This window comes from Oncorhynchus mykiss, chromosome 2 (genome assembly GCF_057628025.1).
Source record: "Oncorhynchus mykiss isolate SJ-2025 chromosome 2, ASM5762802v1, whole genome shotgun sequence".
Classification (NCBI taxonomy): Eukaryota; Metazoa; Chordata; class Actinopteri; order Salmoniformes; family Salmonidae; genus Oncorhynchus; species Oncorhynchus mykiss.
This window is the reverse complement of record NC_143023.1, coordinates 56,901,934-56,919,609: the sequence shown is the minus strand read 5'-3', so window position 1 is coordinate 56,919,609 and position 17,676 is coordinate 56,901,934. Positions and strand designations below refer to the sequence as shown.

Genomic DNA, 17,676 nt, shown 5'->3' with positions numbered 1-17,676 from the left:
TAGTGCAGCTCATCCAGGATGGCACATCAATGCGAGCTGTGGCAAGAAGGTTTGCTGTGTCTGTCAGCGTAGTGTCCAGAGCATGGAGGCGCTACCAGGAGACAGGCCAGTACATCAGGAGACGTGGAGGAGGCCGTAGGAGGGCAACAACCCAGCAGCAGGACCGCTACCTCCGCCTTTGTGCAAGGAGGAGCAGGAGGAGCACTGCCAGAGCCCTGCAAAATGACATCCAGCAGGCCACAAATGTGCATGTGTCTGCTCAAATGGTCAGAAACAGACTACATGAGGGTGGTATGAGGGCCCGACGTCCACAGGTGGGGGTTGTGCTTACAGCCCAACACCGTGCAGGATGTTTGGCATTTGCCAGAGAACACCAAGATTGGCAAATTCACCACTGGCGCCCTGTGCTCTTCACAGATGAAAGCAGGTTCACACTGAGCACACGTGACAGATGTGACAGAGTCTGGAGACGCCGTGGAGAACGTTCTGCTGCCTGCAACATCCTCCAGCATGACCGGTTTGGCGGTGGGTCAGTCATGGTGTGGGGTGGCATTTCTTTGGGGGGCCGCACAGCCCTCCATGTGCTCGCCAGAGGTAGCCTGACTGCCATTAGGTACCGAGATGAGATCCTCAGACCCCTTGTGAGACCATATGCTGGTGCGGTTGGCCCTGGGTTCCTCCTAATGCAAGACAATGCTAGACCTCATGTGACTGGAGTGTGTCAGCAGTTCCTGCAAGAGGAAGGCATTGATGCTATGGACTGGCCCGCCCGTTCCCCAGACCTGAATCCAATTGAGCACATCTGGGACATCTTGTCTTGCTCCATCCACCAACAGACTGTCCAGGAGTTGGCGGATGCTTTAGTCCAGGTCTGGGAGGAGATCCCTCAGGAGACCATCCTCCACCTCATCAGGAGCATGCCCAGGCATTGTAGGGAGGTCATACAGGCACGTGGAGGCCACACACACTCACAGGCCTCATTTTGAATTGTTTTAAGGACATTATATCAAAGTTGGATCAGCCTGTAGTGTCGTTTTCCACTTTAATTTTGAGTGTGACTCCAAATCCAGATTTCCATTGATAATTTTTGTGTGATTTTGTTGTCAGCACATTCAACTATGTAAAGAAAAAAGTATTTAATAAGAATATTTCATTCATTCAGATCTAGGATGTGTTATTTTAGTGTTCCCTTTATTTTTTTGAGGAGTGTACATTAACAGGTACACCTCCAATTGACTCAAATGATGTCAATTAGCCTATCAGAAGCTTCTAAAGCCATGACATCATTTTCTGGAATTTTCCAAGCTGTTTAAAGGCAAAATCAACTTAGTGTTCCCTTTATTTTTTTGAGCAGTGTATTTTTTCTTGCTTCAACCTCCCCTACAAAAACTTCCATTTCACACGGGGTGAAATTTCTTTTTTTGAGCTTTTCTGTCAGGATTTACCATCATTGTCGTCATGCAGTCAAGTATGGATAAATATTAATTAAGGGCGTTTCACTGACTATTTATAGGCAACTATGTGCGTTAAAAGGGTGGGACAAGATGCTCACGTGCGCCAAATATGGAGTTGATTGTGATTTATAAAGGGAAACCAGCGTGGGACATGCGTGTGAACTGTTATAAATCAGAATATTTTTGTGCATAACCACTTTCTTTGTTTCCTCCTTATGCCACCTTTTGATGTGAATCCTCCACAGTTTTATAAATGAGGCCCCTGACCACTGGAATGTATGGAAGGAACTTCCCTCAAGTCTTTGTAGGCGGGGAGGAGCAAAATGGAGTCGTGGTCAGATTTGCCCGAAAGGAGGACTGGAGAGAGCCTTATAACCTTATCGAAAAGGCGTGTATCATTGGTCAAAAGTGGAATTTCCACGAGTTGGACAGTCAATGTGCTGATAGTAATTTGGGAGCAAGGACCTCCGCGACATTGAATGCTGCCTCTGGGTACGCGTTCTTCAGTTTGTTCAGGGTCCAATGAAGATCCTTTTTGAGAGCATTTTCGGTGTCGGCTTGGGGCGGGATGTACACCTTGGTGATAATCCCTGAGAACTCTCTCGGAAGGTAAAAAGGGTGACATTTGATGACCAAGTATTCCAAGAAGGAAGAGCAGAAGCTCGCAAGTTCCTGTGTTTCCATCACTCCACTTGGTCATGTAGCAGACACCACCACCTTCGTTCTTGCCAGAGAAAGCCCACTTCCTATCCGAGAGAGAAAGCCCACTTCATTCCTATCGATGAACTGTAAAACCCACTGATTCTATATAATCTGTTTGGATGTCAGTGGAAAGTAAGAGTATGTTGCAGCATCTGATGTCCTTCTGGAAAGAGATCCTCGCTCTGAGTTCGTCAAGTTTATTCACTAATGATTGAACAACGGCGAGTAGTATCCTCGGTAAGGGAGGACGGGTCACCCAGCATCTCAATCTCACTGAGACGCCTCCATATCGCCCTCTGAGTGGTTTCCTTCTTCTCCGGCAACTGAGTTAGGAAGGACACATGTATCTTTGTAGTGACTGGGTGTATTGAAAGCTATCCGGATGTATCACTGTGTGGTATGGCAACTGCTTGGCATCCGACCGTAAGATGCTACAGAGGGTTGTGCCCAGCCCAGTACATCACTGGGTCAAGCTTCCTGCCATCTAGGACATATATACTAGGCAGTGTCAGAAGAAGGCCCAAAAAATTGTGAAAGACTCAAGTCACCTAAGTCGTAAACTGTTTTCTCTGCTACCGCACAGCAAGCGGAGACAGATTGCCAAGTCTAGGTCCAAAAGGCTCATTAACAGCTTCTACCCCAAGCCCTAAGACGACTGATCAATTAATAAAATGGCCACCCCGACTATTTGCATTGTCACTGCTGCTACTCGCTGTTTATTATCTATACAGTCACTTTACCCCTACCTACATGTACAAATGACCTCGACTAACCTGTAACCCCACACATTGACTCGGTACCGGTACCCCCTATATATAGCCTCATTATTGTTATTTTATTGTTACATTTTTATTTTGTTGTATTTTTTTTACTTTAGTTTATTTAGTCAATATTTTCTTAACTCTGCATTGTTGGTAAGGGCTTGTAAGCACTTCATGGTAAGGTACCTGTTGTCCTCGGCGCATGTGACAAATAAAATATGACTTGATTTGAATTTGTGGTCGTTTGTTTTGGAATGTCTGTTAGGGTGATAAGAGAATTGTGAGACAGATATTATTGATACATTAACCATTGCATACTTTTCAGTATACATTTTTAAAAACTAACCAAATATCATGTCCTTGATTAGAATCAGGTGTGAAATTGCTGGGCTAAAACTAAAATGTGCGCTCATGTACCACTAATTCATACTCCTTGGTAGGGATTGCACTTCTTTACCTTGACCACTAGAGGGTACTATGACCAAAGGAATCCCTCAGCAATGCATCAGTCATTTTATGACCATTGTTTTCCACCGTATCTCTGTTGGTTTACAAAGAAATTACCATGAAAGAGAGCATATCATGATTAATGTGGCCGCATGGTGCTGTGGGGAATAGGTGTCATCTTTGCGCTCTTAAACTAATGAAAGTGTGTTTATTTTGTTTTTCATCAGCATTCACTTGTTTGTGATTTTTTGTGCCATAACAAGATAATCAACTCCGGCTGTTATTACTTAACCCAGTAAATTCACTCAAAGGATGTTAATTCTCCTCTGAACTCATCTGGTTTGATCTACATCATAATCCTATCTAAAATCTGTTATTTTATGACCAGTCATTTTGCAATTGAACTGCAAGTGTACTAACTAATACTGCAACTGCAAGGCTCTCCAGAGGGTGGTGCGGTCTGCCCAACACATCACCGGGGGCAAACTACCTGCCCTCCAGGAAACCTACAGCACCGATGTCGCAGGAAGGCCAGAAAGATCATCAAGGACAACAACCACTCGAGCCACTGCCTGTTCACCCAGCTATCATCCAGAAGGCGAGATCAGTACATGTGCATCAAAGTTGGGACCGAGAGACTGAAAAACAGCTTCTAGGCCATCAGACTTAAATAGACATCACTAGCACATAGAGGCTGCTGCCTACATAGATAGGCTTGAAATCACTGGCCACGTTAATAAATGGAACATTAGTCACTTTAATAATGTTTACATATCTTGCATTACTCATTTCATATGTATATCCTGTATAATATACTATTCTACTGTATCTTTAGTCTATGGCGCTCTGACGTTGCTCGTCCATATTGTCTTAGTTCCATTCCTTTACTTAGAATTGTGTGTATTGCGTATATGTTGTGAAATGGTTAGATATTACTTGTTGCTGCACTGTCAGAGCTAGAAACACAAGCATTTCGCTACACCCGCAATAACATCTGCTAAACACGTGTATGTGACCAATACCACTTGATTCGATTCGACATTTGCCAATCAATGAAAAATGAAACTAGAGAGGAATTATCATGAGGAGATGGCTCTGGGCTACCTACTGTAGGAAAGAGATGGTACAACAAGTTACAAGATGTGGCAGCATTTCAGGTAAGATAAACACATTGCAGTTTTTTTTATTAGGTTGTACTGTTTTTACTTTGGATCACCAGGCATTTTCAGGACCTTTTCTTCTTATTTGTTCTACAGGGTCGAATAACCCCTGTTTTCACATAGATAATGGTATGGTGCTGGAGATGATGAATAGTATGTTGAAAAGTGGTGGAAATCCAATTTAAGTTGAAATGTTTTTTTCCCCCCACTCACAAATAAAGGGCTGTCCGTAATGTCTCTTATCCGGAGGTGTTGGGAAGAGTGGAAGTAAGGTTGAAGATGTAATAGTAGAAGTAGGGAGACAAGATGGTGTTCCTTGTCAACAGAGGGATCCTGACATGTTGCGTGTTAAGAAGGTGGACTCAGTAGCGTTTATTACTTTGGTTATCAACTTCACAGTGCAAACGGAGAGGAAATGTGAGAAAATAGGCATCAGCGTTTGTTCTGCAGCGGCATTGCACGGAATCCTGTCGATGAACGCTCTGTCCACACATGCACCTGCGCCTGGTTGTGATTTGAAGTGGGATGGTTGTTTGATTTATTTTTTTGTATTATTTCGGGTCACCAGCCCCTCTTCCCGCAATGGAATATGTTTTGTTTCAATACCCTGTACAGTAAGCGGGCGGCAATACACCAATAGGTGTAGTCTGCCATAAAAACGTAAAGAAGATCAAAGCACTGCAGCCGGAAGTTCGAATCGCTTTGTTCCGGTCGCGTTCACACACTGCAGCCACAGGTCTTTGCTATTTGTTGACAGTAGCATAGCTAGCCAGTCTGAACGGCTATGTCAATATTTTGTTGACTTAGCCAGCTGAAGCGTTGCTGTGAAAATGAGTTCTCCAGGGAATCGACACGGGACAAAAAGACCTGGCTCTCCAAGTGAAGTAGGTAAACTGTATAAACGTTAGCTAGCTAAAGTCATTGAAACGTGACTACCTTGCGGTTCAGGTAGCTAGCAAGGCCCGTCGTGTTGGCTTCAGAAAAGAGAAGCATTCAGCCAGTTCGCGTCCTCATAACTAACCCATAACTACAGCGTAAAGCCAGTTATAAAAATCGTTGGTAAAACAGCTAGCTAACTTAGTTAATTGTAAACAACCCTTAGTATAGATAGCCACGTTACTGTACGTTAGTCAAAAAAAAAAAAAAAAAACGTTTTTAGCTAATTTAGTCACCATGTTAGGTGGCCAGATTGACAGGTCATTATGCATGCCAGCCAGGCAATAATTAGAAATGTAGTTTTTGATAAACGAATCAATCAACTCCATGCTGTTACTACTAGGCCTATGATGTAACTAGCTAACGTTAGATTAAGATGTGATGTAGCTAATTTGGCAGTTTGATCTTTGAGGCTAAAGTGCAATAGACCTAGGCTATATTCTGGGATCCCATTCGTTGTGTACAGTAGCCAATTCTGTGTTGGTTTCTTGCAGGATGGACCTACACCATGGGAAGCTGCAGATCTGGGGGACAGTGAGAGAAAGCAGAAGTTTTTGCGGTTGATGGGTGCAGGGAAGGTTTGGTCATGTTCTATGTAGACTGTTACAAGGTTTCCCACCCCTCTGGACCACAAGGTGTTCACATTTGTTGTGGCCCTTACACTGACACACCTGGCTCAATGTAAACGAATCACCCAGCCTGTGACTAGTTGAATCAAGTGTGGCAGTTTTAGGGCAAAACATATGGTGCTGGACAAATGTTTTTCTTGTGACTTACCTCTATTCCAGTATTAGATTGAGCCACCATTTTATTGTCGGCTACAGCTTTGTCAAAGGAGAAACAGAACTGTGGTATTACAGAATCCAATGTTTACCGTTTTGATTCTGCAGAAAGAGCACACTGGGCGCCTAGTCATTGGAGATCACAAGTCAACATCCCATGTCCGCAGTGGTGAGGAACCCTCTTTGAATTATATATTTGGGTTGTCATGGTACTGGTATCATGACAACCCTATTCTGCACTCTGTTCGATCACTCTTTATTAAGGGATGTATCCATTTAATCTTATCCCATACAGCACTATTTCGGACCGGATAGCACTGTATTGGGTATGATTGGTGTTTCACTAGCTTGTCCTCTGCAGGGGCGGAGGACAGGAGGATGAACTCTGAGCTGGAGCTGCAGTACCAGCAGGGGCTGGACGGGAAGCTGTCAGGCAGAAACAGGAGACACGTCGGCCTGGGCTTCAGTGAGGTGAGAGATCATGGAGAGACGGGTTGAACATCGATACAGAGCGTGCATGCCACAAGTTCCTGTTGATGGTTGAGAACAGGTCCTAGCAAAGATGGCCGACAAATTGTTACATTCTGATGCTTAGAGGCTCAATTTATGGTGTTCGATGGCTGAAGCGCGAGGTACTAAGAAACACTTGTTTTCCTTTTCTGTTGCAAAACGTTTGTCCTAATGAGCACAACCCTGGCCTGTTACAGCTAGGTGAGGCTAGAATGACATGATTAGACCGCAATATTATACTGATTGATGGATGATCTACATTTTGAGATCTTAGTTAGGGGCAGTGCTTCTTATTGGACCTGTATATTTTCTATTGCATGTAAGATTAATGACAGCAGATTAAGTTCCTCGACATGTGGTAGCTCTGTAAGACTGTGATTGGCTCAAGTCACAGGGGCATGATTGCTACAGTCATGTAATGTACACATCTGCGTGTTGCCCCAGTCTTCAGATATTAAGTGTTTCTCTTCTGTTGTCCCCCCACAGCCTGAACCAGCCCCACCTTCCCCACCTGCAGAAAGCCAAAGCAAAGCAGAGCAACCAGCCAGTCCCAAAGCCCCAGACAGCCCTTCGGAAAACCAGGAGTCACCAGAGAAATCCCTTTCACAGAGCCCAAACGGCAGGACAGAGCCCAGCGCAAAAGACAAGAGGGTAGAAGACAAGAAACACAAAATGGCCTTTGTGAAGTCATCCTAAGAATGGGCGAAAAACTAAATCACTTTTTCTAACGTCGAACCACAGATTTGTAAATATGTTCTTTTGTCTCTGAAGTACTTGGTAACTTCATGGTTTAAGAATGTATTTTTTTTAATGTTTCAATGCTGAGCAGCGTACTACTGTAGGAGGTGACGTAATCGTCGATTGAGACAGATTCTTCCCATTATTTTGTCCATTTTTAGGAGTTCCTAACTGGAAGAGGGACTGGTCTGACGTGTTTTTAATGGATCTGAGATGAAGCAAAGGCTTTAATTAAGTTGTATTGAATGAAACCTATTGGCTCGATAGCTCTTTTACAGTCCTGTTCAAATGTCTCACCATCAGTAATAAAAGGTACTTAATGACAAACTGAAGCACCACAGTTCTCTCAGGTTCTGAATTCTGGGGGAGAAAATAGTTAACTATACTGAACAAAAATGTAAAGTGTTGGTTTCATGAGGTGAAAAAGATCCCAGAACTGTTCCACATGCACAAAAAGCTTATTTCTCAACATCCCTGTTAGTGAGCATTTCTCCTTTGCCAAAACAATCCATATACCTGACAGGTGTGGCATATGAACAAGCATGATCATTGCACATTGTGCTAGGGACAATAAAAGGCCACTCTAAAATGTGCAGTTGCAATTGGCATGCTGACTGCAGGAATGTCCACCAGAGCTGTTGCCAGATAATTGAATGTTCATTTCGCTACCATGTCGTTTTAAAGAATTTGGCAGTACGTCTAACCGGCCTCACAACCACATGTAACCATGCCAGGCAAAGACCTATGGCTTCTTCACCTGCGGGATCGTCTGATACCCGGACAGCTGATGAAACTGAGTTTCTTTGTAATAATGCCCTTTTGTGGGGAAAAAAACTCATTCTGATAGGCCTGATTTCCTTATGAACTGTAAAATTGTTGCATTTCTATTTTTGGTGAGTTCATTTGACACATTGAATCCACATGGAGAGTAGAATGTAAATAGTGAGACACCATGTTTTGTTAAAACCTTTATTTCAATAAAACACCAGTATGGTTTCTTTCCTTTTTAAATCATACAATACAGTTGATTGGCCAAAGCATTAGGTGGCATTGCTGAGCTACAAAGTTATATTTGGTGCAAGATTCTTTCATTACTCAAAATAAATACATTTCCTTATCTGCGACCTTAGAAAACATTGCTTTGAACTTAAATTTCTGTTGAAAATAGACCACACTGCAAAAAAAACAGCTAATTACTCTCTATTGCAAAAACTAGTAGGTGTTAATAATTCCACACAACACGCCATAAAAGTGCAAAAGCATGTAAAAACAACTCCAATTCAACCTTAACATTAGGTACACGCAGTGTAGTTTCAAATAACTGTTTGGTTCTTCAAAACATCTCGTTTTAGCTCTAATAAGCCTAATACAAAATCACTTCACTTTTGTCAGTGAACTCCACAAACAATTTTCATCCACACAGAGGTCCTGTTGGTGTCTGAGTCAACGGTCAGTCAGAGCTCAGCTGAGCTTTGGCTGAAATGGGGAAGGGGGGAAGAAAACACTCTTGACATTGAAAATACAGACTTTGCCTTCAATCTATAGTTAAACCATCTTTTAAAAAAAGCCCAAGTATTATCCAAACGTGTTTGTATGGAAACAATGAGGCACAACCTTTCCACATTCAAAACACATGAGCCAAGAACATTTGGACGCGAAAAGCCACCACACTTCAGAAAAGCAACCACCAAAACACCCAATCTAGTGAGAGCAGAAATGACAACTACAGTTATGCCACCACAAACATCACAGAGAGGCATCTTAAGGCCACGACACTCAGAGGAGATGCGGTGTACCTTCACTAGATCTGTTCATCTCCCCAGCATCTCGCTCTCTGCACAACCAGGGACAATGAGAGAGGGTCCGGTTACTGTGCTGTATGGTGAAGTTGCCCCTAGACACTGATCTTGGGTCAGTTTTGCATATTCCCCACTAGTGTGTTAAGGTTATGATTGGGGGAGGGAAAGCTGATCCTAGATCTGTGCCTAGGGAAACTTCACCCCGGAGTGTGCTGTACCCTTCACAGACTATGTGCGCACTTACATCAATTCTATGACACTTGAGTGTGCGAGCATTGGCTGGAGGGAGTTTCCACCATTGATAAATCCATACGAGAAAGTGTGCAAGTGCACAAGGGAGAATCAGGACGCAGGCTCTGCCTCACACATAGTAGTATGTCTAAATAGTTTACTGTGAACTAGTTTGGCTTCTCTGAAGGGAGGCTATATATCAACAGCACAGTGATAGCCTCGGTTTCCTGCTAGATATTTACAGTGCCTTCAGAAAGTATTCATACCCCTTGACATAAACCACATTTTATTGTGTTATAGCCTGAAATTAAAATGGATTAAAAAAAAAAAATCTCACCCATCTACATACAATACCTCATAATGACAAAGTGAAAACATGTTTTTAGGATTGTTTGCACATATATTAAAAATGAAGTACAGAAATCTAATTTGCATAAGTATTCACACCCATGAGTCAATACTTTGTAGAAGCCCCTTTGGCAGCGATTACAGCTGTAAGTCATTCTGGGTAAATCTCTAAGAGCTTTCCACACCTGGATTGTGCAACAAAAAATGAATTGCTTTGCCACATTTTTTGCAGTATTACTTTAGTGCCTTGTTACAAACATGATGCATGTTTTGGAATATTTTTATTCTGTACAGGCTTCCTTCCTTCTTTTCACTCTGTCAATTATGTTAGTATTGTTGAGTAACTACAATGTTGTTTATCCATCCTCAGTTTTCTCCTATTACAGCCATTAAATTCTTAAAACTGTAATTGTTTTAAAGTCACTATTGGCCTCATGGTGAAATCTCTGAGGGGTTTCCTTCCTCCCCAGCAACTGAGTTAGGAAGGACGCCTGTCTTTTGTCGTGAATGGGTGTATTGCTACACCATCCGAAGTGTAATTAATATCTTCACCATGCTCAAAGGGAAATTCAGTGTCAGCTTTTTTTATTTTCTACCAACAGGTGCCCTTTTTTGCGAAGGTTGAATCTGTGTTTGCGAAGATTGAATCTGTGTTTGAAATTCACTGCTCGACTGAGGGCCTTTCATATAATTGTATGTGTGGGGTACAGAGATGAGGCAGTCATTCAAAAATCATGTTAAACACAATAATTGCACACAGAGTCCATGCAACTTGTGACTTAAGCACATTTTTACTCCTGAACTTATTTAGGCTTGCCATAACAAAGAGGTTGAATACTTATTGACTCAAGACATTTCAGCTTTTCATTTGTAATTTATTTGTAAACATTTCTAAAAACAAATCTCCACTTTCACATTTTATGGTATTGTGTATAGGCCAGTGACAACCTTTTTTTGAAATGTAATCAACTTTAAATTCAGGCTGTAACACAACAGAATGTGGAAAAAGTCGAGGGCTGTGAATACTTTCCGAAGGCTCTGCATAGGAATATTAAAGGATTCTCTGTTCACGCCAATTTAGAATTGGGAGTGTTTTATGAAGGAATTCATGGTTATGTTGGGATCAAAGATACTGTAGGCAGTTCAGTGGGAAAAGGGTTTGTTTATTTGTTTGTGTGTGTGCGCGCGCGCAATAGACATAGAGTCACCTATGAGTGTGTGTGAGAGAACTGGGCGATATGCACATTTGCAGTGTGCGTGTTTAAAACATGTGCATGTATGAGCTGACCTGTGAACTGCTTGCTCTTAACGGAGGCTTCAGAGGCCAAGGCATGGGACACAGTCATGATCCTCTCCTGCTGCTGCATGGCGATGTCCAAATCAGTGAAGTTCAGTGGGACAGACGCGCCAGACGACGGGTGTATGTTCTGAAAACTGACACACACGGTGGGAAGGGAAATACACATCAGGGAAAAGAGAGACCGAAACAAAGGAAAACACTGAGGGACAAAGGAAACCAGCATCCCAAATGGCACCTTATTCCCTATATAGTGCACTGCTTTTGACCAAGGCTCGTACAGAATAGAGTGCAGGGAAAAGGATGCCATTTAGGACACAAGGTGATTATTGCGGTAGCTTTTTTTGTCGTGGGTTCTAAAGCTTTTGTAGTTTGCTTAAGGTTCAAGTCAGGACCCGGTTTTTCAGAACCCCTGTTTTAATCTGTACATTTTTTATCAAATCAGCCACAGCCACAGCACAGGATCCAGGGACCCATGAGATGGTGCATGCGATGCCGTTAATGTTTTCCTTTCTAGGTAACACTTTCATTTGGAGAGTCCATCTGTAGATGCTCTACAAACTATCTACAGACGATCAGTAACACGTCATCTGCATGTTGAAATGATGAAAACACAGTGGAGATGCTACTGAAGGACTAAAGGCATTCTGTTAAAACGCTGCTGACGGTCTACAGATTGTTGAACATCCATAGATGGACTATAAACTACCTTGTTTGAAAATTATGTGATTTATACTGTTGCTACTGAAAGGCCCAAGACATGCTGTTGAAATGATGCTTGTAATCTGTAGAGCAGGGTTCCCCAGCTAGCGGCAAGGCCCGAGACATAAAAGACTGTTTAAAATAATAATAAAAACAGCAAATCAGCGCCAAGTCATTTTAATTTTGGAAATGTGTTCCAAAGTATTTCCATACATAATCGAGAGATGTATGTGATTGTATAGAAATGTAAGCAAGGTTTGAAATGATCCTGTTTTAGTCAAATGTTGTATCTGTTCGGGCTCCTTGCAGTCAATTTGTGGTCTACAAATGATTTAGAATTATATTCCAGCCCCCTGACCATACGCCCAAGAAAAAAAATTGGCCCCTGGCCGAAACTAGTTGACGATCCCCGCTGTAGAGCATTTACAGATGGACTATCCAAATAAAGTGTTACCCTTTTCTCAATAAGGAGAATTGATATCAAACAAAATATATTATTATCGTCGTCATCGACCTCATTGTATGAACACGAACTGAATGGCTGAAACTAAGTCAGTAGTACTTGGATTTGGCCAGGATGTTTTTGATGCGTTCTGCTCTGCGTTGACGATCCTCCATCTCCTCCTGACTCAGAGGCTCCTCGGGGTCCGACTCCACATAGCGCTCTGGGATAGACACCTTTTGGGGCTTGGAAAGCTACATAGACCAAATCATAGTGAAGATGTCCAGTCAACCAACAAATCCGTATTCAGGCTTATTATTATATTCACCAATCATCTGTTTAGGTGGTCACACTGTCGGGGTTAGATAAATGTTACGAAGGCTCCATAAAGGCAAGGTTATGTGATTGTAGTTGAAAGCAACAGGTCATCATTGTATGTTGTGAATGGGAAGTAGTACGAGTGCAGCAGGCTACAGTCTTTCCTCTAATACAAAACCATTACTGCATAATATTAAAGGGGAAGTTCAGTGTTTTAGTTAAAAAATAAAAATAAAACATTTTCTCCAGGCACATAGACTACTTTCAGGAACCACCTAACATTAAGTTTTAAAATATTGAACTTTCTCTTTAACCACTTGTGTACAGGTGTACAGATGTAATATTCAACCAATAATGGAGAGTATTGATAGGAGAATATTGGGCGCCAGATCCTGATGGGCCATCAGTCAACGTACCTCACGACTGAGATCCAGGTCATAGTCGAGGGGCTCCATGTCCGTCTCCCTCATGGGTGTGGCAATCGTGGGCATGGCCATCACCGAGAGCCACTCATCTGATTGGATCCTCTCCCTTTCCTTCAGCTCGCTACGCCCCTCGTCGCTCTGGCCCTCGGCAACCTGTCGCTCTTCCACCTGAGCTTTCTGCACCAGCTGCAAATCAAAGTCCTGCTGCTCTCGCCTCCACTAGGGGGAGACAGACACAACCATTACTTTATCTGACCACTAGGGGGAGACATACACAACCATTACTTTATCTGACCACTAGGGGGAGACAGACACAACCATTACTTTATCTGACCACTAGTGAAGGGGCAAACAACGATTACTTTATCTGACCACGAGGGAGACAGACTTCTACTTCATCTGACCACTGGGGGGGACAAACACAACAGTTACTTTATCTGACCACTGGGGGGGACAAACACAACAGTTACTTTATCTGACCACTGGGGGGGACAAACACAACAGTTACTTTATCTGACCACTGGGGGGGACAAACACAACAGTTACTTTATCTGACCACTGGGGGGGACAAACACAACAGTTACTTTATCTGACCACTGGAGGGGACAAACACAACAGTTACTTTATCTGACCACTGGGGGGGACAAACACAACAGTTACTTTATCTGACCACTGGAGGGGACAAACACAACAGTTACTTTATCTGGTTGATTTTCAGAGGCAAAAAAAACAAAAACAAAAAAAACGTATTATTTCACACTAAGAGACAACACAACACCAGCACAGATTGGACCACCCTGTGTAGAACCCGGAGAAAATAAACCGTAAAGTAATGGAGCTGATTTCACAGCACAAATCCTAGTCCCATGAGGATGGACAGCTTCTGTGTTGCAGGGACAAATGGAGTCTTGAGGAGTGAGGACCATGCATCCGAAATCTTGTCTTTCTTGGCTTCTGCATTGTCACCACAGGACGTCCCTACGGTGTCTCCATTCCACCACCAGCAACTTCATTGCATTTAATTGTTTTCAGGATCACCAGAAAGAGGATTTCATTATTAGATTAATGACAGCAACATAAAGAAGCAACCACCAAAAGGATACTGATTAACCTGTTACCACACACACATTTGCTTTTCCAAAAACATACATAAACACATTTGTGTTGTGAGTAAATATCTGTTTGTACTGTATGCGTGTTGTTATGTGTGTGTCCTAGCCCTCAAACCCATGCATGCATCATTGCCACTCCTGTGCGTGTAGGCCTCCCATGATGTGAGGAGAAAGTGCATCACATGCGTTATTGTGCTAACCCCCCCCCCCCCCCCCCCAACAGGGAAAATACATGCATTACATATTCATCAAACCCCCGCAAAAATGGAAACACACAGCCAGAGGTGATTTATTTAGTTTTTTGAAGCAAAATGATTTTATTCTCGAGCGCAAATCTCTACATTGGAAAATAACAGGCGTGAAGGAGCTGTGCGTTGCCTCTCAGTATAATTTAGCATTCGCTAGTGTCTCTAGTGACTTCCTTTCTCTGTGCAATTTTCTGTACATCCTCGCTGCTAAAAAAAATAAATCAAGCAATTTGGACGGGGAAAAGCAACATGGTGGAATTTACACCTGCCTTGACGGTAAGCTGGCGGCAGCCATTTTACCCCCCCCCCCCCCTCCTGTCCTTTCATTTGCAGTGAAGCAGATCAAATAGGCTTAATACTCTCTCACTATGACCTTGACTGTAGAAGTAGGCCGTTGTAGCGATCAACCACGGTTAAGTACAAAAGTCTTTGTGATAAAAGGCTGTGATAATGTCGATGTAGCAGAAACTAAAAACTAAATGCTGTGAATAAGCGACTGTTTAGTGTGTCAATGGTGGGGAAAAAAACGATTCAAATGCCCCCCCCAAAAAAAGAGGGAGCCTAAAATCTCTTGGCTATTACGGTGAAGCGTTACAAAATGTAATTTAGTAACCAGCAGGAGTTGACCTACGTGTTGCCAAATGTTAGTAGGAGCTTTGGGAACACAAGGGTTGATGGCAAATGTAGCAAGGAGTTTGAGGGTATTGATGATCTCACAGCAATCTGGTTAAGATTGTGTGTTAGATAATATATTAGATGGTTAAATTAGTCTTCGTAAGGTTGACTCTCCTACGTTGGCACGCACAACAAACCTCAAACAGACATAAGACAACTATCTGAAAGCTCATTTGAATGGGATTCGGTGGTAGCCATAGCACGCCATAGCACGCCATAAGACAAACAGGGTGGAAAAAGGTGAGGCTGAAGGAGAATCTGGTGAGAAGAGGAATGATTATTCACCGGGAACTAAAGGCACTTTGATTTCATTCGATTCATTCCATTTGAAAGATGGAGGGAGGAGGGCGGTTTGATAATGATTTGTGCCACTTCCCACCGAGTTGATTGGTTCAAATAACGATACACATTTCCCCATCCCTCATTTTATCAAATCTCTATAAAATATAATTTTACAAATGTATAGGCTACTGAAAATATCCTTCAGTAAATAAATACTAATGTACATAAGTGTAAATGTACATAGAATGGGCTTTTCTTTTCTCGTGACAGAGGGGGAAGGCAGAGCTATGCCTGTAGCCAATCCCCCTCTTCTTCTCCTTGAAATACATTCAGTGTGTGTCAGTGAGGTACCGCACGGGGGCACCAGTGATCGGGGAAACGCAACCCATACACCTTCATATGGGGAACAGCTCTGTCTTTACAGTCCCCATCTTCGACAGATATCCCCTCCCCTACTCTCCCAAGCTGCCTCCACCACGCACAGTCCAACCGCTCTATAAGCCCAGCCAGCCACGGCTTTGTCCCATCCAGTCCCACCGGCCCTTCGCGTGCTAGCACGGTGCTAACGCTTACTCATGTTAGTGCCATTGGTTACACATGGGGGAGAGGGTGAGTAGGGGATGTTAGCATGTTAGCAATTGCGGCGGCGCCTATGTGGGGGGTTCGGCGGGGGGGCGGCAGTGGCAGTGGTCCCTGCTTCTGCTGCGGGGGTAACGTACTGAGCCCAGGTCAGTGGAGGAGAGAGCCCTGGTGGAGGAGGAGGTACGATGAGCAGTGTTGGAGTGGCGTTCTCCCTGGCTGAGGTTCCTCTTGCGCTCGCGCACCAGGGCCCTCTGGTGCCTCTTCATGCGCTCCAGCTGCTCCTCTGCACTCATGCGGCCCCGGGGGGCCTGGGCCAGAGGCTGGGGCTGCTGGCCAGAGGAGTACAGCTGCTCCAAAGCACTCTTAGGTCTCTCCTGGTACAGATAGTGTATGAGAGAGAGAAAGAGAGAAAGAGAGAGAGAGAAAAAGAGAGAGAGGGACATAGGGGGAAAGAGGGGGAAAAGGAGAGAGAAAGAGAGGGAGAGAGAGAAAGAGAGAAAAAGGGAGAGGGGGACAGAGGGCGAAAGAAGGGGAAAAGGAGAGAGAAGAGAGAAAAAGAGAGAGGGGGACAGAGGGCGAAAGAAGGGGAAAAGGAGAGAGAAAGAGAGCGAGATAAGGATAGGATAGAAAGAGAGAGAAAGAAAGATGAAGATAGGAGGAGAGAGAAACATAGTGAAAGAGATGAGATGGGTCGTGACATAGGGGTGTGATATGAAGAGGGGTAAAGGAAAGGAGGAAGAAAGAAAAACAATAATGAATCCTCAACACTAATTCCTCTTCAGTCTCAGGATAAAGTACTAAACGAAGCTCCCAGGTTAGTCGAGTTAGGCGTACGCTCCACAGCTCGGTGGTGTTCGTAGTGTATGTGTAAAGGCCGGTAGGTTTGACCGGTAGGTTTTGTCGAGCCTCCGCGGACCTCTGAACAGAGTGCCGGATGTAATTTGCAAACTTCTGGTCCCTAAAACACACCTCGCAAACAGCAAGCAAAAAAACAAACAACAAACGAATCGTCCCAGTGCTGTGCAGACAGACAATCGGTCTGGTTAATGTTCTCCTGAAGAAGAAGAGGTTACCGCACGGCTTATGCCACCTTATTCCACTACGTTTGACCAGAGAATTATAGGCCCCGGTCAAACGCAGTGGACTGAATAGCAAATAGGGTTTTATAATCTCCACCCGGCACAGCCAGAAGAGGACTGGCCACCCCTCAGAGCCTGGTTCCTCTCTAGGTTTCTTCCTAGGTTCTGGCCTTTCTAGGGAGTTTTTCCTAGCCCCCGTGCTTCTACACCTGCATTGCTTGCTGTTTGGGGTTTTAGGCTGGGTTTCTGTACAAGCACTTTGTGACATCGGCTGATGGGCTTTATAAATACGATTTATTGATTGATTGATTTGGATAATGCTCATATCTCGCTCCTTCCCCTGTGTCGTGACTGGTGACTCACCCTCCCCTTAATCCCTACCTAGTGCACTATCTTCGACCAGAGCAGGCTCTGTTTGGTGACTCACCCTCTCTGCAGAGGCGGCTGCCCCCCTCCTCAGGGTCACGTAGGAGGAGATGTTACTGGACTGGTTCAGCCTTGGCGATGAGCCCGACAGACCTGTTACGGACAGGAAACACTGTTGTGGTATGCCTGGGGGGGGGGGGGGGGGGACCCATTCTGACACAGCACCACTGCCCCGAAGAGACGCGGAGTGACAAAGAGTGGAAGGTCAGCATATCCACAG

The 17,676-nt window shown here is 43.9% G+C and overlaps 2 protein-coding genes across 51 annotated transcripts in view; one reads left to right on the top strand and one right to left on the bottom strand.

The window, feature by feature from the left end:
• The first annotated feature begins 4,740 nt into the window (after positions 1-4,740).
• Positions 4,741-8,501, top strand: LOC110492408 (small acidic protein). Its single transcript, XM_021566704.3, has 5 exons — positions 4,741-5,408; positions 5,955-6,038; positions 6,351-6,411; positions 6,604-6,713; positions 7,239-8,501. Exons 1-5 carry the CDS (start codon positions 5,355-5,357, stop codon positions 7,446-7,448), a joined length of 519 nt encoding a protein of 172 aa, XP_021422379.2. The 5' UTR covers positions 4,741-5,354; the 3' UTR covers positions 7,449-8,501.
• LOC110492194 (pleckstrin homology domain-containing family A member 7) overlaps positions 8,446-17,676 on the bottom strand; it is a 155,431-nt gene continuing 146,200 nt past the window's right edge. For 32 of the 50 annotated variants that reach the window (XM_021566289.3, XM_021566306.3, XM_021566331.3 and 29 more), the window contains 6 exons: positions 17,458-17,549; positions 16,089-16,325; positions 13,044-13,271; positions 12,430-12,563; positions 11,157-11,302; positions 8,446-8,966 (listed from right to left, as the gene is read on the bottom strand). In XM_021566289.3, coding sequence (XP_021421964.2) covers positions 8,941-8,966; positions 11,157-11,302; positions 12,430-12,563; positions 13,044-13,271; positions 16,089-16,325; positions 17,458-17,549 — 863 coding nt within the window. In that variant the 3' untranslated portion in view covers positions 8,446-8,940. Of the gene's footprint in view, positions 8,967-9,286; positions 9,325-11,156; positions 11,303-12,429; positions 12,564-13,043; positions 13,272-16,088; positions 16,326-17,457; positions 17,550-17,676 lie in introns of all 50 variants that reach the window. The other 18 variants (XM_021566298.3, XM_090202891.1, XM_090202911.1 and 15 more) reach the window with 1 other exon arrangement.

What these genes read in the sequence shown, in the direction of transcription:
- LOC110492408 (XM_021566704.3), top strand. Translation starts at nt 5,355, where the DNA reads ATGAGTTCTCCAGGGAATCGACACGGGACAAAAAGACCTGGCTCTCCA. An exon ending in GACCTGGCTCTCCAAGTGAA is followed by an intron (nt 5,409 to 5,954) that starts GTAGGTAAACTG and finishes GGTTTCTTGCAG; the next exon opens with GATGGACCTACACCATGGGA. An exon ending in TCGGCCTGGGCTTCAGTGAG is followed by an intron (nt 6,714 to 7,238) that starts GTGAGAGATCAT and finishes GTCCCCCCACAG; the next exon opens with CCTGAACCAGCCCCACCTTC.